This window comes from Dufourea novaeangliae, unplaced genomic scaffold, assembly GCF_001272555.1.
Source record: "Dufourea novaeangliae isolate 0120121106 unplaced genomic scaffold, ASM127255v1 scaffold25, whole genome shotgun sequence".
In the NCBI taxonomy this organism is placed as follows: Eukaryota; Metazoa; Arthropoda; class Insecta; order Hymenoptera; family Halictidae; genus Dufourea; species Dufourea novaeangliae.
Window position 1 is genome coordinate 306,576 of NW_015373901.1, and position 19,430 is coordinate 326,005.

At 40.7% G+C, this 19,430-nt stretch overlaps 1 protein-coding gene across 1 annotated transcript in view; it reads right to left on the minus strand.

Annotated features, from left to right (window-relative positions):
- LOC107193712 (disks large homolog 4) overlaps positions 1–19,430 on the minus strand; it is a 355,237-nt gene that overhangs the window by 101,360 nt on the left and 234,447 nt on the right. The window contains exons 7-10 of the mRNA XM_015583204.1: positions 15,182–15,457; positions 12,481–12,693; positions 8,315–8,477; positions 5,133–5,268 (exon numbers count right to left, since the gene is read on the minus strand). Coding sequence (XP_015438690.1) covers positions 5,133–5,268; positions 8,315–8,477; positions 12,481–12,693; positions 15,182–15,457 — 788 coding nt within the window. The remainder of the gene's footprint in view (positions 1–5,132; positions 5,269–8,314; positions 8,478–12,480; positions 12,694–15,181; positions 15,458–19,430) is intronic.

The following is a 19,430-nucleotide window of genomic DNA, read 5'->3' on the forward strand; positions in this document are numbered from 1 at the left end:
ACGATAGGTGATTCGTATAGATCATCAATAATTCTTTTACGGGGAAATGTTGAATAGTATAATAATGCTTGCCATTCTATGATTTCAGTTTAAGGTGCAATTCTTACTATATGAAGTATTCTCACCCTATAAACGGGCTTTGTCGACCACTTTGTAATCGCGTCGCTATCGCTATATTATCATAAACCAACTAGTATCGAGTGAAACTTGCAACAGTGACTAATGGCAGAAAGGAAGTAAGACAAAAGCAGTATATTGGCCAACGGAACAATGGCAGTGTCATACTCACTGTTCTCTATAATCAACTTGCCAAGAGTCCGAACGATTCAAGGACTGGATAATTGCAGAATTCCTCATCTGATCTTCTGTTTAGTTGAAATGGTCGAGAATAATTGAAACAAGTAAGACGTATTCTTACTATACCACAAATATAAATATATTCAAAACAAATATAAAATTTCATATAAAAAAAAGTGAACAACTTACTAGATACACCTAATATGTGAAATGTAAGTAAACCAATGCTTTCTCTAAAAGAATCATTTGAAGTAAGAGAATAATTGGATTTTATAAGCAGGAAAACAAAATTAAAACTAAATTAATAATAATTATTACATTTATCTAGAATCAGTTAAGAATTAAAAGTGAGAAGCGGTCTCGTTCCTTTGCCCATGGCGGTATTTCACTGATGCCGATCGATGTTCCCAATTGTTTTTCGGTAATCCGAGGTAAGGCGGAAAACACGAGGTGTTCCCCGGAGAGAGGCAAGGCGGAAACGCGGGAAAATCAATTTGTTCGAGGAAAAAGAGAAGAAGAGGAACAGTAGATTGATATTTACTCGAGTCTGAAATAGCGAATCCCGTGTCTTTTAAAAATCGCCCGGCTATTCCCCAAACACTCACGATCTTCCACAGGGAGTACTACTTTTCAAACTCTGGGCATTTACTCCAACTAAGTGACAGCAACCATTTTTCTGTACATATATTCTTTCAGTCTCAGATTTTTGTACATAGAAGAGAAGATCCAAATACAGTCGTGAGTTTAAGTATGAGCTAGTCGAATGTATAGGGTCATATTAGATGCTTCACCCCAGCGTGAATAGCGTGAAATTACGGTTCAAAAACAAAAGAAGCATATTTTAACTATACATTATAAATCTAGTATTATAAATCTATAGTAGAACTCTTCAACAGGTTCGGCAATAAGTCCTCAAGTAGACGTGCTAGCCCATATTTAGACCATCTTCCCTACTAATTATTATAACTGTATAAATTATATTATTAATAAAGTTAACCACTTAAACTTCAAACCGTATTAATGTCATATCTACCACCCCCGACCTAATCCTACCATTCCCTTCTCCCTTCCTCTCCACACATTAGAAAGAAAATTATTGGACCTAACCGGGTCGTAAACCTGCGGGAGCCGGTAAGCTCAGGTCCAATTCCTCAAATTCGGTTCATTCTTCATCATCTGAGAAACATTCCGCCCGCAATCCCGAAGAAAGAACCTCGTGGAAAGTTCCACCCGCGTAGAGTACTAAATAATTATCCTAATTCCTCTTAAGGTAACGGGCGGTTAGGCGAAACTACGACGGGGGCCTAGCAATTCGGGGTGGGGGATAAATTATCGCCACGGCATAATGGTTCCTGGCTAATTTACGGGGGCTAGAAATTAAAGTTTTTTGCGTACATTTGCGCCGATGCCTGAGTGCCGTAATAACTCGTCGTTCCTTATACTTTACTCCTCCCTGACTTTCTATTCTTTTCTACCCCCCTTCCATCGCACGTGCTCGTGCCACAGACTCTATCTTCCGGCATCTCTTCTCCGCTGTTCCGTCTTGGAACCACGCGAAATCCCCGCGGGCGAAATCCGATCCTTTGACCACACCGGAGGGGTATGGGGTTTGAAACTTTAACTGGAATCGTGGGGGTAGGGAGAGGAGAATTGGCGAAGGACGGAGGGAGGCGAAGCACGGCCAGGCTGGAGAAAGAGTGGAAGAGGAAGGATGAACTAATTGCAGTTTTGACTACTCGAGGAACTGGGCCCGGGTTACCCACCGTTAAATATTGCCATGAATGGAATATTTCATTAAGTGCGGCTTCGCGGAAGTTTCGTGCACCTGCGGGCAAGGTGAGTTCCGACCACCCCCCGGAAAGATGCTTTCGATATTCGGTCCGTCTAACTCGATTATCCTTCGGAGATGGTTCGAACGGAAATTGAGTTTTGTGTCTCATTCCTGGGGAAACTTGGCCGAGTTGTTCGATGAAAGAGATTTACGATCTTTACGGAGGTATACAACGCTTACCTTAGTATAGAGTAATAGGGTAAGTGACTCGAAGAGCTTGTTGTTGTTACTATTAATTATTGTTTTTCTTTTCACACCCTCTAATAAGTGTAATTTTTCCGAAACACTCAGAGAAAATTTCCTATGGAACAATTAAAAATTATTCAAATACCAAACAAACGAAATAAAAGGGTTCTTGCACCTGTCACGAAGCCTTCAATACTACAGTTTCAAAATTACTAATATGTACCTATTTACACATAAAAGGGAATCGTAACTTAACACAGGTGAGACTTCCTGACAGTTTCACTTGGACTGTCTGAAGACTCACGACCAAAATTATCCTGTTTAACATTAAACTACGAATTATAATATATATAAGAGTTTAAAGTAATAATGTTTTAATTCCTCCGAATAAAATCGGAGTTAGACTTCCTTAAAAGAAATCATTGTTTTTAAGTTATGTAAATATAATTAACCCTCCATAATAGGGACACCATTCGTAATTGGGTCACTTATCCTACATTGATTTAGATATCCTATATAAAGTTGTCTAAAAAATTACTGCTTACAAACGATGCTATCACCGGCCAAAGAAATTTCCTCCGAAGGAACACTGACCCACGGGCATCGACAACTCCACCCAACCGATTATAGAAATCGACCGAACCCACGATCACGATACCATCCGGAAGCTGTCGGTTTACGATACTGCCCATTGAAGCCCCCTGGACAGGGTAGATCGCGCCGAGGTATCGTCACGATACCGATAATCTATATAACTACCCTAACTTACGAAATAACCCGTCGCGATATCGAAGTGAAACAGTGACCAGGTGTGCTGGTCGAGTAACACGAATTACAAGCCCAGCGAAGCATTAAAACGGGGCTCGGACTGTTTCAAACCGAATCCAGAGCAGTCTCAGGGGTGTTCGATCGTCCGAATGTACGGGCTAGCAGCTCAGTTAGAGTCATGCTAATGAAACCCAAAATTCAGGTGACGTTCAACTGACCTTAACCCGTGCAAACCGACACGACGCGCACGGGGAGCACGTTGTTGTATTCGAAAGCAACGAGTAGGCGAGGGGGATATGGCGAATCGGACCTATGTGCACCGATGAGGCTCGTAGAAGGGGTACATAATGTGTCCAAACCCCGATCCTGTCTCTGGCAGACAGGACCGATTCGATAAGCTCTTAATCCATCGGCAATTAGTCCACGCGGGAGGCCCACCGCAACCCCTTCACCTGCTCCGCTTCCTAAAGCCCCGTAGCTAGTTCAACCCGTAAACGATCGCCGTCTCTGTCTATCTCCTCCAGCAGCCGTTTACCATTGTGCCCCGCTCTTTCTCGTCGGCTAATTCAACAGTTCCTCCTGCAACTGTATAATCAACCACGGCACCGGTGTGTGTGTGTGTGTGTGTGTGTGTGTGTGTGTGTGTATGCATGGGAGCGCGGTTGCAACTCGTGCACGATATTCACGGACCGGCGATTCGGACAATAACGGAAAATATACACCCCCCGAGCTAGTTTATGTTTAAGCAGTCTTTTTTCTACCTTTGATACGTGAAAACGTTTCGGGGAAACTTTCGCTGGTGGTGGGTAGAGTTTGTTATTAGAAATGTTTTTGGGAATTGTACTGGAATGTTTTTCTTTACTCTCTTGCAGTGGTTAAGAAAATATTGTGCTACTGGTGCTTGAATTACGTTGGGTCTGAATTGAAATTGAACGAAGGATATATATTTGTATAGCTAGATTACACTAAAGCTGTTGGAGACAAAGTAATTTAGAAATTTCTAGAATAAAAAAGGTACCTGAGGGTTAAACACTGGTTTCCGGTTAAATTAACCTGAACACTGCACCAAGGTTTTATAGAGGTTGGTTCTGTATAGTTTTCCGATGTAGTGAATATTTATGATGAGGCGGATAGCCGACAGTGTGTAAGTTTAATTGAAAAAGTTGAGAATTTTACATATCAGGCAACTGCGCCGTAGTTGAAGGGAGGTTAAAATGATTGTCTGATAGAAAAAAAGTTGTAAACGACCGTAAACTGTTCAAGACACTTTTATATATCGAATTTTGATAATAAATTTATAGGTGTTCTTGAACTATTTTCATTATTATACGCCCGATAGAATCATTCATGCTTGAATACGAACATAAGTTTTAAATTTTAGATATTTCACCCATCTCCGTGTTCTATTCTACGTACATTAAAATTTAAACTACCTACAGATGTTAATAAATCTATACACTATCTTACAAGTTTTATCGAAATTTTGGATTTTTGCTTTTGACGGACTTACCTCGATTGAAAGCAATAACACGATACATAAATTGTATCTTGTTACCAAATTTCATTTTGTTCTGTTCATGTTGAATAAAGACATCCACATATATCGAGATCAACTTTGAATCGTTTTTCACGCGAGACAGACACTCCGTTCTTTGAAAATCCGCGCTGCTGTGTCGGTCGTTCTTATTGCGAGAAATCTCAGTCGCCAGGGTGCAACCTGGTCAAAAACTGGTGCATCCAAGAAAAAAGAAACTACGAACAGAAAGAAAATAGCCGGGGAAAGGGGAGAGGGTGGAGCGAGATCGCAACGATATTCGGGTGATTCGTTTTAAAAGAAGTGTACGTGACATTCTGGCTCCTTATTTTCTGGGCGTTCGAAGGAGTTTCCGCGTCGAGAAAGAGATCCAAAGGGGAGGAGAAACCCGTGGGTGTGCGCGCCCGTACGAAGAAATAAAAGAAACGTCGGAGACTTCAAAAGAGCACAAGAGGGGAACAGCTACTCTGTTCTTTTGTCGTGAAGGAGAAGAAAGCATACTTCGAGAGAACTCACCGTGATACGTCCTCCTGTGAAACAGCTCGCGGCGTGGCCGCCCCGTGAAGAGCGAGAGAAGACGCGTGACGTGATTCTTGCGAGTACGGCAGGGTCGAGTTGTTCTCCAACGCCGACACAGAACCATTTTGCTTTCCTGTTTACGTGAGAAACAAACAAAACAAATACGGGCAATTTAGAAGTTTCCTTCACTCGAGTGGGGGATGAAGCCTTCGACCCGTGCCGAATCGCGAGAGTCAACCCGTTGGATATTCGACATTCTTTAAAGCAAACGGTGGATTCAACGAAATTGCAACCAAATAATGATGGAATTAACAGTTGTTGGTATTTGCAAGTGCGTAAGCTCTGTCCTTTTGGAAAATGGACGTGATACTGATAATGATTCTTGAATTCAATTTTGAGAAATATTTTTCTTGCTTGCTACCCTTGCAATAAAAATAGGGTATGTTATTATATTCTGCAAAGGGTTGACTCTCGTAGAATGGCAGAGTTATTTAAATAAAAGGTTATTGAATTTGCTAGGCAGCCTGTTTACTGCAATTAGTACGAGAATCAATAATTGACGTAATTTATTGGTTCTAATTAATCAATATATTGTACACAGTGTTTTCAAAAATAACTCAATACATCTCATTATCCAATATATGTATGCCATACCAAATAACATTCGGTTAACACGCAGATATCTCAAATTAATCCTCTCGGGGATATACGCGTAGATATTGATTTTCTATTGCAACAATGAAACTTATCTGTCCGCGTTTCTCCATCGCTTACGGTATGGAAGCGGATGATTATCTGATTGTACCGTTCGGATGCGTGAATAATTGCTTGATTTCTGGTTGGACCCCGTGAAACAATGGACAATACGAACTGCTCCCTGACAATTCCATAAACGTTCGTAGTATCTTTTGAAAACACTCTGTGTAAGCAATTTCTGCTTTTACTTTACAGTCTGCCTCCATCGCTTCGATGATGCAGTTGCATTTATTAATATTTCCTGCAAAGTAATCCCTATATTATCTTAATTAACGTATAGTGTCCACCAGTGATTCTCGATGGCGGGACAATTTAATTTTTCCCCGCTTCAAGTGTATCGGTAATGGAAACAATCATTTATCCGATTTTAGAATATAATTTTACCATCTTTTCCAGCAACAGTAAGCAGGGATGCGCTACAAAATCGTATGAATGGGGGAGTGGCTGAAGCCCTGGGAACTGGAGTACGGAAAGCAATGAAGACAGAAAAGAAGGATCAACGATCGTAAATAGAGCAAAGAGAGTTCCTCTATTGAACCTTCTCCTGTAAGTTCCCTCCTATGGATCCTTCTGGACCTTCGAACAACACTAACATAAACTATCTCTCTAACGAGAATCACTGTTGGTGTTCGTGTGCGCGCTCCCCCAAACTTTACAGGCGCTATCCAAATTAGACACACTGTTGTTCCGAGCAAAATTGAAACGAACATAATTTCGACGATGGAAGTCCTGCCCGTAATTAGACAACGATTCGAAGGCAAAGCCGCCCGGTTTTCGCGAATCTCGAGTTTCGCCGTCGTGCGATGGTATATAGATGGTACCAGCTACGGGAAATGAGACGGTTCGCGGTCTTCTAGCGACGCTAGAAGGAGTTTACGAGCACGACTTTACGACCACGATGAATAAGTTGCGCTCGATCGTCGGAACGGACAGAGGAAACCGGAGACGTCGCGGAAATCAAAAATTCATTTTCACCTGCGGTCTTGAGAATCCTATGTTTATATTCACAGCGGCAGACGCGGGAACTAATCGAATTGTGGTTCGTTTCAATTTCTTAAGAATGGTCGTGTATCAGTGATCTACTGATTTGTAAATGGAAATTGTGTTTCGTAGATACTCGTTGATTAATGAGATTAAATTTTAGTGTTTTTAGGGTCGTTGGAGTGGAAATAGTGATGATTGAAGTAGTACTCGTTACTATAGACCGTGCTATATATCGTAATGATAGAAACAAAAAATTGCCCGATGCTTTTATTGAGGTCCCTACAAACCTGCGGAGTTTAACCCTTTCGCTGTTTTAACCATATGTTATACGGGCTATGAGAAATGTATCGTTCTGTTTATTCCGGTCCATGTTTAGACTAGCTGTAGTGCCCCAAACTGTTGACTCTACTATTCATTATTTTTTACTTCATTAAAACAAAATTTGAATTCTCGAAACACCGAAGTTCCCTTGTAAGTGGTAACCGAGTGACAGTATATAGAATAACCATTCAAATATTTAATAAACGCGGATAAACAGTCGAAATAGAAAATATCATTTGGATTCAAGAAACACCCAAGGAAATTCTGTTTCAGATGAAATTTCATTTTCCAGGCATTAAATGTACAGATCTGCGACAATTCTCCAGCGATGCATATGTAATCCCCAGCGGCAACAGGAGCCGCTGAACGACGAAAGGGGTGAAATTTTAAAGCCCGAGACGGCTCTCGGTTCCGTGGCGACCAGAGAAAGAATTTCCTTCGCGGTCTGGGCCCGCGTCCGGTGGCACGAACAAAAGTAACGCCGACACTTTTCTGCGGTGCGTGAAATATTTATCGTTCCGGAAGGCAGCGTCATGAAAATTCGAGAAGAAAAGATCCTGAAAATGTCCCGAAACGGTCGGAGGGAGAGAGCATGCCACGAACCCGCGTGGACACAACTATTTACACGAAGGGTGAATAATATACAGGGTGTCCCATATAAATCGACCGACTCGAATATCTCCAAAACTGTTGACGATATTAAAAAATGTTTTGGAGAAAAACTTTTTTCTATGCGGACCTGTAGAGGTCATATGAAGGTCAACCTTATTTTTTAAAATGGAACCGTATATTTTTTACTGCATCAATTCGCCATAAGTGATTTAATACTTTATGTAGGGGCTAACGAGTAGCATCAAATACTGCACTAAAAAATATAAGATTCCATTTTAAAAAACAAAGTTCACCTTCATAAGACCTCTACGCATCCACGTAGAAAAAAGTTACTCGCATCAGAAAGTGTGATCTCTGATACCATTTAAATTTTGTCTGAAACATTTTTTAATATCGTCAATAGTTTCTGTGATATTCGACTGGGTCTATTTAAATGGGACACTCTGTATGTATGTGTGAATATGTGTGTATGTATTGGAGCAGTTAAAACGCGGCGAGAAGCTTACGTGGTTGCGGCGAGAGCGAATTGTCCGAGGCCATCGGGGGTGGTGGCGGGGGCACGATTCCGGTTTCCGGTTTCGCCACGAGAAGCACCACGCGATCCTGGGTCGCCTTCAGAGTCGCCACCGCTTCCTCGTGCGTCACATTTTCGAGGTTCTTGTCGCCCTGCTGGAATCAAAAGAATCCTCTTTTTATCTTTCCCCTGGGCGGTAATAAAGACTGCAGTACGAAGCACGTAACATCGGTGAATTCGAATCCCGACCCATACAGATAGTAAATCGGGCATTATATTCTTCTACCAGAAATGTTAGAATTTTCTATGATTTTAAATATCTATGAGCCAGACAAAACTGACGAGATTAGAAATTGCTGAAATATGACTTAGAAACGAAATTGTTAACTTTGGAAGATTCAGAAAAGTTAATTACCATTTGATGGAGTACTAATGATTGAAAATTCTATTAAATTAGGAATCATGTGTTCTCAAAAATATTACTGTATTTAATGGAAAGTACCCCCTCTTTTAAGCCTTAGCGGTCGTATTTATCCCAGACATGGGTAGACTGGTGACTGAGAGTAGACATACGACCGTAAAATGGTTAATTCCCCGTAAGTAAAAGACTCGGTCCAACCATTGCGAATTTTTATTGCTCCATAAATATGCAAACTGTCATCGAAATGTAACATTCGGTGAATAATAATAATGTTTCATTTGACTTTCACGACCGGTCAAAATGTCAAACAAATTTCTCCGTACAAGAATATAATCTTAATAAAGCTAAAATAACTAGGAATAATAGACATTTAATCGGATCACGTATACCAGACCTGTCTCGAAAGCGAAATATGTATTCTTACGACCGGTCTCGTCGCCTGAAATATTTCTCTTCATTTATTAACGCTATTCATTCATCTTAATTTCGTGACGTATTCCCTTTCACCGCGGCTGCGTCTCTATTTTCCCATTTTTCAACGGAGGAGGGAGAGGGGGGGGGAGGCGTAGAAAAGGGCACAAAAGCGATATAGACTAGGAAAACGATCCTGCGGTGCTGCGCGCGCGCGTGTCGATCGAGATTTACCGAGCAACGGTAATTGATTTCTCCCGTTCAATTTCCCCTATCAATCATTCTTCCTCCGCTCCTTATGGAACACTTCGAGATTGATTACAGAACAAATATTGCAAGGGTTTACCTGCTTCGTCTTTGTCTGTCGCCCCTGTTACACTCAATCGTCAGGATGACGCATTTCTTTCGGTGCACGCTGCTGCGTTTCACTTGAAAATTAAACAGTCAAATTCTAACTGTATAATTATCACCATTTGCTATGAATTACATCGTTCCGCAATAAACATCATTTATCAGACAGTTTCCGATTAAAATCCTATATTAATAGGTACCTACAAAGAGTTCGTTTAAAATTCAATGTAACGCAAAAGCGTTGTTACCATATCGATCGCTTCATCTGCCACAACTCTATAATTCACGGTAACAAACATCTCCTGTAAACGAAAGGGGCTAACATCGATCTTATACTGAATTAATCTTATACGGAATGTCTGATTTCTGTAAATGAAACTGACCTACTTCCGAGAATCAAAACCTCAACAATTATGGAACTCTGTGACAACGCGGTAAACACGAACGAAATTATCCAGGTCGGTCACAGAGAGGATCGGAAAAACTCGCGGGGGAAAAAAAAAATTTCATAATTCACAATGGGGTTCTCGTGCTGCGCAATAAACAAGAGGATGAATATTCGTGCAGTTGCGCAAACAACGGGAATAACACACTTTCGGCAGTGTTCCAATTTTTCGTTTAATTTTTTCAATTTTTGGTTCGTTGTTCGCTGGACGATTCTGCGATGCCCGAAAAAAAATTTGGTGGGGCTGGGGGCAGAGCGACAACGGCCGTGTCCTCCTGTGTGTATGGTAATTACCCGAGGGTGGTTGACACGCGGTGGAAAAAAGGAACAGCGAACCATCGGCAAAGTTTCCGGGGCGGTGTCATAAACAACTGACGAACTTCCTGCCATCGTTCGTTGTTCCTGAAGTGTATATATACGCCGACACGCGATCACGCGGAAAGTTAAATCGAGCCGCGTATACCACCGACTGGAGAGTGTCTCGCGAACTTTTAAATAAATCGTTCCACCCGAAAACGTCGATACAAGTTCCGATACTTTGCCGCGTCTTGATGCGCGAACCTATTTATTATAAGTTACGTCAATGTTTTAATAGACAGTCTACCGGTTATGAATGGATGAAAATGGCTGATTTATCGTTAATTTTTCTGGCATATGGATACATACTATGAATAAGCTTATGTGCACGGTGAAATTGATTGTTTACCACGAATCAGGTAAATGTGCTTTATATGCACAGTTTGTTGTCACTGTCTTTTTTTTTTAAACTATGAATATTTGAACGACGAAATGAATGTCAAAGGTAATGGAAAATCATTCGAGTGTTTCTCACGAAAAATATAATTTTGCAGACGTAAGATAAGCGAGAATCAATTTTTGCGAACAAAGACACATGTCTTTTCGATGAGAACCGTATTTATACTTATTGTTCCTACATCCTTGCAATTAAAATAAATTTCTGCCACAATAAAGGTCCGCACAAAATAGTTTAACACTGGAACTACCAAGCCCGTCAAAATGACGGAATTCAGATTTCTTATTTTATAATTACTGAAATCATAAAGGCGATTTCATTGGTATTTATGTCGACCTTTAATTCTGCATGTAATTTTACATTACACTACGCTATGCTATACTGCATTACATGTTACACAAATTGACATGAAATTCAATTTAGCATACAATCAACGTTGGTTATTCTGCTATTAATGTTATTGCGATAAATTACCCGCTTCTTTAAAAAAGAAAGAAACACACAATCCCTTTTCCATGTTTGTATAATCGTTTTCTATCCACGAATAAAAAAATACACGAGCTCTTAATGATATTGGAAATATGATTGCGTTTCTCTTTTATATCAAGAATTTGTAGCTTACGATTTCAATTATAACTTAGTTCTACAATCGCGATAAAAAAAAAGACTGTGGCAGAAAGAAGGACTCGAAGCTTTGAAGTCATCGGTCCGGGGGCGACGTTGAAACGTCCCTGTAATGATTTTCGCGCGTCTCAAATTGCGCCCAGGCACGGTCGACGTGGTTATAAATCAACCGAACCGCTTTAATCGTAGCTTTTCCGGAAAGTCGAGACTCGAGGGAAGGGTCGCGGGGGCGGAAGAAGAAAAGGGAGGCCGCCGAAGCGAAAAATCGCGCGGGAAGCTGTGAAACGACGAGGCCTCGCGCACCTGCAACCACAGCAACGAGGCTTCCGTCGCTGACGAGGAGCTATCAATTACTCGTCGCCATCAAAAGCCACTCTGATCTATTTTTTCGCGTCGCTCTCGACAGGTCCTACGTCCGCGGATCGTTGGAGGAACGAAGAATTTTTCGAAACGTGCACTGGAAACACCGAGGGTCCCTCAATTTTTCGTATTTTACAATTTACAAATCTACTGTCTCATATTTGCTGAAGCTTCGTTGTTTCACTCGTGATACATTATGCAATTTTCCTTTTATTTTCCTACGATTTTGTTTCGGATAGACTGAATCTTTTATCGGTAGGGTCTGTCGGATCTGGAACAGAATGGTTTCAACCCCAATTGCGAATATATATGAGTTCTGGTCTCTCCAAATAAAAGGTTATTTCTTTGCTTGTTTGGAACGAGCAGTTTCTCTGCACGAGAATTCGTCTAATATATGTATACTAGGGTTCCTTCATTTTCTCCTAGGTCCATGAAGGAACTATCGGAACCATCGATCAGATAAAAAATGCAAGAAGGGTGAACTAAATTTTCCAAACAGTTTGACCTCCAGAATGAACGTATGAAAATAAACCACTACATTTATGCATGACTAATCTACTGCCTCCGTACGAATGTACACATTACGTGTTTACTTCCATTGAAAGAAAAAATTTCGGTCATTTTTCGTTTTTCTTCGTTTTGCTACTTTATACTCGAAAGAGTTTCTTGGTCACTAGCGCACGTGATAATTATCAAAGAAGCAATTCCGACAACGACTTACTGTTCAAGTAAGTCGCTAAAAGAATAACTACTAAATTACGTTGAAACGAGTATAATTGTACCAGAACTCACCAGAGCGTTCCTGACAGCGACTAATTTGTCTCCAACAACAAGACGGCCGTCTACTTGAGCAGCGCCGCCCTCCATAATTTTCGTCACGTAGATTCCATTGTCACCGGGTATATGCTGATTGCCAATACCACCGGCGATACTGAAACCGAGTCCCTTGTTACCCTTAATTAGTTCGATTTCGATCAGCTGCGTGTGCCTTCGTCGTCGTACGTACTGAAAATTAATTGAGAAACACTCTTAGACAATCATCCTCGCAACACCGGCTAAAACAAGGTAAATTATGATATCCAGCACCTCATTTTCCCCTCGTATAATTTCACAAATAGTTCACGTTTGAATTCTGATTTTCAGGGATAACATATTAAGAACACGAAGAACACTTAATTAAAAGTTATGATTAATATATAGAGAAGATCAAATTAGTGAAATTTAAGTGAACAAAGATTTCATGCTCGTAAGGGTAGTTCAGTACTTCGAAATGAAATAAATAAATTAGTAACGTAGGAATGGTATTTTACTTTGCATACTTCAGAAATTAATGAAACAGATAAGGGTCCATCCTTGGAAGATATTAAAATTGAGGCCAGGATCACGGAGAAATAATCCAGGCCGTAAATGCTTTTATGCTTAGCTCATCCCTGTTTTGCAGGCACTCGAAAAGGGTTAATAATGCTGACGCGACCGCGTCCAAGAGTTTCAAATATCTCTCAACCTTTGAAACACAATATTTTCAGTTTGCAGCGACCAGCGTGCAACACCGCCGACATTGAGCCACTCGAAAATGTATTCGGGTCACATTTCACGCTGGTTTTATGAACCCAAAATTTGTCCATTGAAATGCTAACTCTTTTTGTACAAAGATTTTTAAAAGGCCTCCGATTCTGAATGTGTACACGGTACACAGGCTCAATGAAGCGTTATATGTATAATTAACGAGAAGGTAAGTCATTAATCCTTGCCCAATTTATGCATGTGTGTATAGACCATGTGTCCTGTAACTTCTTACTTTCTATCAATGAAACCGATGGAACACAAAGTTAATGGTCAAAAAATGAGGTAGATCAGCGAATGATTTTGAAAACACAATTTTTATCATATTGTTATAAGGGTCAATAGTTCAGAAGTGTCTGAAGTGTATCATGGGACACTCTGTATCACACAAATTATGGAAAAAAAAAACGTACATGATGCCCTAATAATACCCAAGTAATCGGTTAACAAGACAGAACAATACAAACTAGACAAGAACATAAGCAACGCTACGCAATAACAGTCGAGTGTATAAACTAGAGGCGGGAATGATCCCTTGAAATATCGTTTTAATTTCGGGTATCAAGATTCAGGCGATGAGATATCGTAGCGGCTAAAGAAACGCGAATGGCGAGCATTATTTCGCGGAGGAAACCGGTAATCTCGGTTTGCCGCAAGATATACAGCCAGCATTGTCGTCGTCCATGATTATCTTGTGTCGAGCTGCCAGATAATAATTGGACGTTCATGGCGTATATTCTTACCTTCCAAAGATGTTTTATTCGTCAGAAACGCGATTTAAATCTCGCATCGCGAGCTACGATTACGTGATCTCATTGAATATCGAATCTGATTTTTCTACGGAAGAAAAAATAAAGTACAGCACGATTTCAGCAATTAGCTGTTGAATCTTATTTAGAACACGCTTCTAACACGCCAAATTCAGACACGTGACAACTCTCAGACTCATTAACCATAAAGTATATTCTGACATCCGCAGAGAAATCCCAGCGAGACGATCACTCAAGCGACGTCGGTTGTAAGTCGTTAGGGTTGCGGGTAGTTCCCGAAGAGTAGTTTGTGTTTCCGGGTTGCCGGTTAATCTAATTTCCCGGGAGGAAGATGCTTGCTTTTACGACATCCCTTACCGATTTTAAGGGATATCGAATCGGATACCGACGATATTTAGGGTAGCCTAAATTTCTAATACCCTACTGTAAATAAATATTTATAATACTCAAGAAAATCCTACAGGCCTCACAGCTCTATAGTGTCTCCACGATCATCTTTCTTTTAATTTTCAACTCTTTTTTAACTTCTTCCCAACTTTCGTCTTTCTTTAAGTCCGAATAACAACTTCAAACTGTACAACGATCGTGTTTTACGCGGGTTATTTTTATTTTATCCAAATTAACTGGTACAAGTAAGCTACCCCAATTAACACGTTAACTGCCTGTTTACGCCACGCGATACGCGATGTTTATTTACAAATATAAGAAAATTTTGCAAGACATGTTATGAAGGATACACGAAACGATTTGGTAGAGAATGTTCTAAAAATACGACTACAGTAAATCCTCGATGAGTGTTCGAAGGCTCCTCAGCACCGACAAGGAGAAGTCCCCAGGTGTAACGCTGACTTTTTAATGACGTTTAGCACAGTGCTAAAGTTTGGAATTCTGAAGCCAATGATATTTGTTTCACTTAAATATGTCCATTACTTTATGAAATACTTACTGTTCAGTGTCGAGGAGCTTTCGAACACTTATCAACGATTGACTGTATTCTAAGAAAGTAATAACATTTTATAATAACCACGAAGGAAAATCACATGTCTGCCAGATATCCGTGATGGAAATGGAAAGTTTACTGTCGGCCGCCGACGACCGACACGGCACTTAAAAGTGTTGAACAGCGGATATAAACGACAGAATCGATGAAGAATACTCACTAGTTTAACCGTGTTTCCTGCCCGTTTGAGTGCGTCGACGGCTGCGGCGTGCGGTACGTCGACAACGGACACGTCGTTCACCTGTAGTATCGTGTCGTTAACACGGAGACGGCCGTCCGCGGACGCTGCACCGCCTGGTATAAGTTTTGTGATGTATATGGCGGTGTCGTTGCCAAAGTGAGGATTGTCTGTGCCCCCTGCGATACTAAACCCGAGGCCGGCACCGCCCCTCTCGAGGACGATCTCCTCGTACTCCCAGTCATCGTCTCCATTGACCTGGAACAAGAAATTATTTCCACGTTGAATAACGAGCCCACCTTCTGTTCACTGATTACGAACAGGGATAACAAGAAGATTGTAGAGAATAAAAATCCTTGAACCATAAATATGCAACAGATCTATGGAATTAGAATTAATATATGCTTCGAAATAACGAGTACTGCATGTACTCCGATTACATTGTCTAATAAATTAAAACTTTTTCTGATTTACAATATCTAGCGTGAGATCCCTGTAAGAATTACTCTGTCACCATCAGTTTATGAGAAACATAGGTTTTTGTAAAAACGTACGATTTTAGGTAAAAATGACGTATGTACTGCGTGAAAACTAAAATTACTTCCGGCATATATCACTGTATAGAGTTATTAAATTGGATGAAGAAACTGATGTATTCAGGACACTCATATTCTGGAGCAATTTTTACCATTTCAGAAACATATTTTATAGAAATTATTCATGATGCGATTGAAATCATCATCTCGAGCCATACTTACGCAATGCCTTCCTCATATGCACTACATTTAATGGAACTGGTACGTATGTTGTATGTATATTCACTTATCCAAACGTTTTAACAGAACTACCAGTAAATGCAGTTACAGTTCTTTACTGATCTCAACAAAAAGAACTCTTGTCGCGACTGTTCGTAGAACAGACAACGTTTGTTTAGTCGTACGTATGTACAAGGGATCTTACAGTCAATAGTCCAAATACAGACGAGTTATATTTAAGAGGAAGGTCTTGAGAAGACGAAAGCTCGATGAACACTGATCCTGTGGATTGGAATCAGCACGTAAACTCTAAACAGAGGAAACTACACTCGCAAACATAATTGCTTGATAGTTTGGTAGAACGAGAGTGAAAGGGGCTAATAACTACCCGAACATTTCTTGGGATACACGTAACCCCAAATCTACCTGTCCAACTTTGCGAGTATCAAACTATTACTCTATCGAGTTTACACGATTTGCCAAACTTCAAATGATCGAACGGATAAACTCTAAATACTGAATCGTACCTACTACTGAATCCATCGTTTGGAGTTCATTTTATTAAATATTCTAAATAAAACGAGTAAGAAATACCTGCAACGATCGATAATGTGAGGAAGAAATGAAGGGAATTTGAAAATCAGGGCTAAGAATGCAACGACGGTGCTACAGAATGCACGGATTACACTGCTAATTCGGTACGGGTCAGTTCATAATTACATGAGGGACTGAACGCGGCCCACAGAGTGAAGGAGTTAACTGGTTAATTGATTTTGAGACCCGCAGAGGAGTAGATTAGGTCGTGGCGAAGCTTGGATCGATGGTAGTGGGATATGGTCGTTATCGCGAGAATGGTGATACCGTGTAATGATGTTACAATATGTCGTGCTTGACCATGATATTACTACAAAGGATATTCAATTAGTCTGGAGAACTGTAAAACTGGCCTTCATTTCTATTCCTTCTGCGTGTTTTTACAGTAAATTCACCAAGACGATGACTTTCGTACGCTAAACTTGACAATAAATACTATTAATCTTTTGTCTAACAAGGTTATAGATTATTATTAGTCTTTTCAATACTTCCTGTTGTTCTATAATGTTTGTTAGGCTTTTACAATAAAAATTGTACATATCCCATTTTACGGCCTTTTAGCGTGGGTATTGTGAACTAACGGTAGTAAACTTCATTTGTGTCGTCAGTGTAGGTTGTATAGGTGGTGTAAGTAACTAGCAGGGAGGAGCACAATATGAGATTATTAGCGGTCTATTATATCTGGAGGATGATTTCGTTTAAGTCTTCTGTTGAGTATGCGAGAGGTGGTTTGTATAATGTCGGGATCTGGGTGTTTAAGGGAGCGAATGTAGTGTCTAATTGAAAGATCAAATATAGTGAGCATGTCCATATTTCGTATGTACAATTCCGTTGTTCGTTATCTGCTTAAAACTCACACATGGGGTTCAGGTCAATTCTGACTCAGGAGTCCATGAACCGTTCATGTTTATTTTCTTACTGAGACACTATAAGCTCGATTCTATGTATTATAGTAGGACAACTGCAAACTTCAATTCTCATTTGCAATGTTAAAGTTTCTTTCTACGATTAAACCGTGATTAAATTGACGATAAATTAATACTAAGAGTCTCGTTCAACTCTGCAGTTGTACGTAAATGTGATACATGAACTAGAAGATAAACATAAAATTTTATACATAATTCCCTCTTCAATTTTGCACACAATGAAAATTCAGCTATGGGTCAAAATGACCCTGCATTCGTCTGCTGTGTCCTCTCAGACCATTCGCCTTCCGAGGGTTAAAAACACTACGAAGTTTCCAAGTAATCCAATTACTTAACTCTAAGAAACGGTAAATCATTCAGACCTTGGTCGGCACCAATTCACAACCCAGAATATTGAATCCACCGGATATCGACTAAGAGCAGAAGGAGGAGGTGGGTGGGTGGAGACGCTTCAGGGTGGAAGCACGACACGAATTCCGCAACGCATTTCGCGTTCCGCACGGTATCGCGATGACCCGCTCCCGCGCAATCACGAATCCCACGACACATTTGATGCACGCGGTCGCATCAGTACATATTGCCTGCGGAACCGCGAATTAATCGTCCCGAATTACCATTCTATGGAGCCGATCCGGGGACAGATGGAACGCTGTAAGGGCCGTTCTCGGCGGTCCCTGTTACTCCCGGTAACGGCTCTCGATCTAGGTGCAACGTTGACATTACGATGCAATTATGGCGGGGAACTGCCGGTCGGTTAATCGACGATTAGCGACTGCGCGCACCGGTGAATGGAATCGTTAATTAATCGATGTTTGCGCCACCCCCCTCCTAGACACCGGCTCTGATTTTGTTCGCGAAACGGGGGGCCCTTTCCCCTGTACGTTTATCGTACGTGTCGCTCGTTGAATCGCGAGGATCGATCGTGGGAAGATCGTGTCGTACACCATTTTCGGCAGGAACGTAAATATCTGTAGCACTGAATTTATAACATAATCGAAATTGGAGACACGATTATTATACATGGCCAGACAGTAATAGACAAAATAAGGGAAAAAAACATAAAAAAAAAATTGGTTCATTTGAGGCTCTGTTTTTGGAGAGAATCGATTTTGAATATTTACTTCATACGTGCGCAGTTGAATCGGACACTTGGCTGGCGCGTCTGGTCATTGCATTCCGTTTCTACTTACTGCCATGACGAATATACGCGTTTCTCGTTAATTTTCAAACTCGACGTTCTCGAAAAACTAAACCGAGAATGACAAAATTTCATTCTATATTTTTCTTTAATTTGTTCATAAGGAATTGCGTGATGCCGGCTTTTAGATATATACAGTCTCGGAGCTGCAATTACGTCGAAAAGTGGATCGACATTGCAATTAAATCCATAATTTGAATACTTCTGTAACCTGTATGGTGTGCTTTTAGTGGGAGAAAAGCTCAAAGTTTCTGTTTCGATGTTGACATTGTAATCGTTCCAATTAATCGTGGAGAATATTAAACATACCAATCTGTCGCTCGTTCCATCAACAGTACGACAAGCTCCACAATAGGTTTTATACATCGAGCAATTCTGCACAACTCAACGTTACAATAAATCTCGATGTTTGCGTAACCCTCTAACAAAATAGCGTGTTTAGTCACCGAGTATATTATCTATGAAATACCGCGGCAAAAATGAACGAAAGCCAGGGCTGCCCGCGAAATGACAAATAGTAATTAGGAAGCGACACGCGATAGCCTGGAGTCGTTTGTGCGTTATCGGGCCTTTCAACGACCCGGTTGTGCGGCGGGAATTATGATAATCATAAAACTCACTGCACGCCCGTGGGGATATGCGAGCTCGTTATGCGACACGAATGCTGTACAAGATTCTCAATGAAAAAACCTGCTCGCGATGTTTATGCGACGTGGTTTATAGAACGAGGGAACTGATACTTTAATCTATCGTCAATC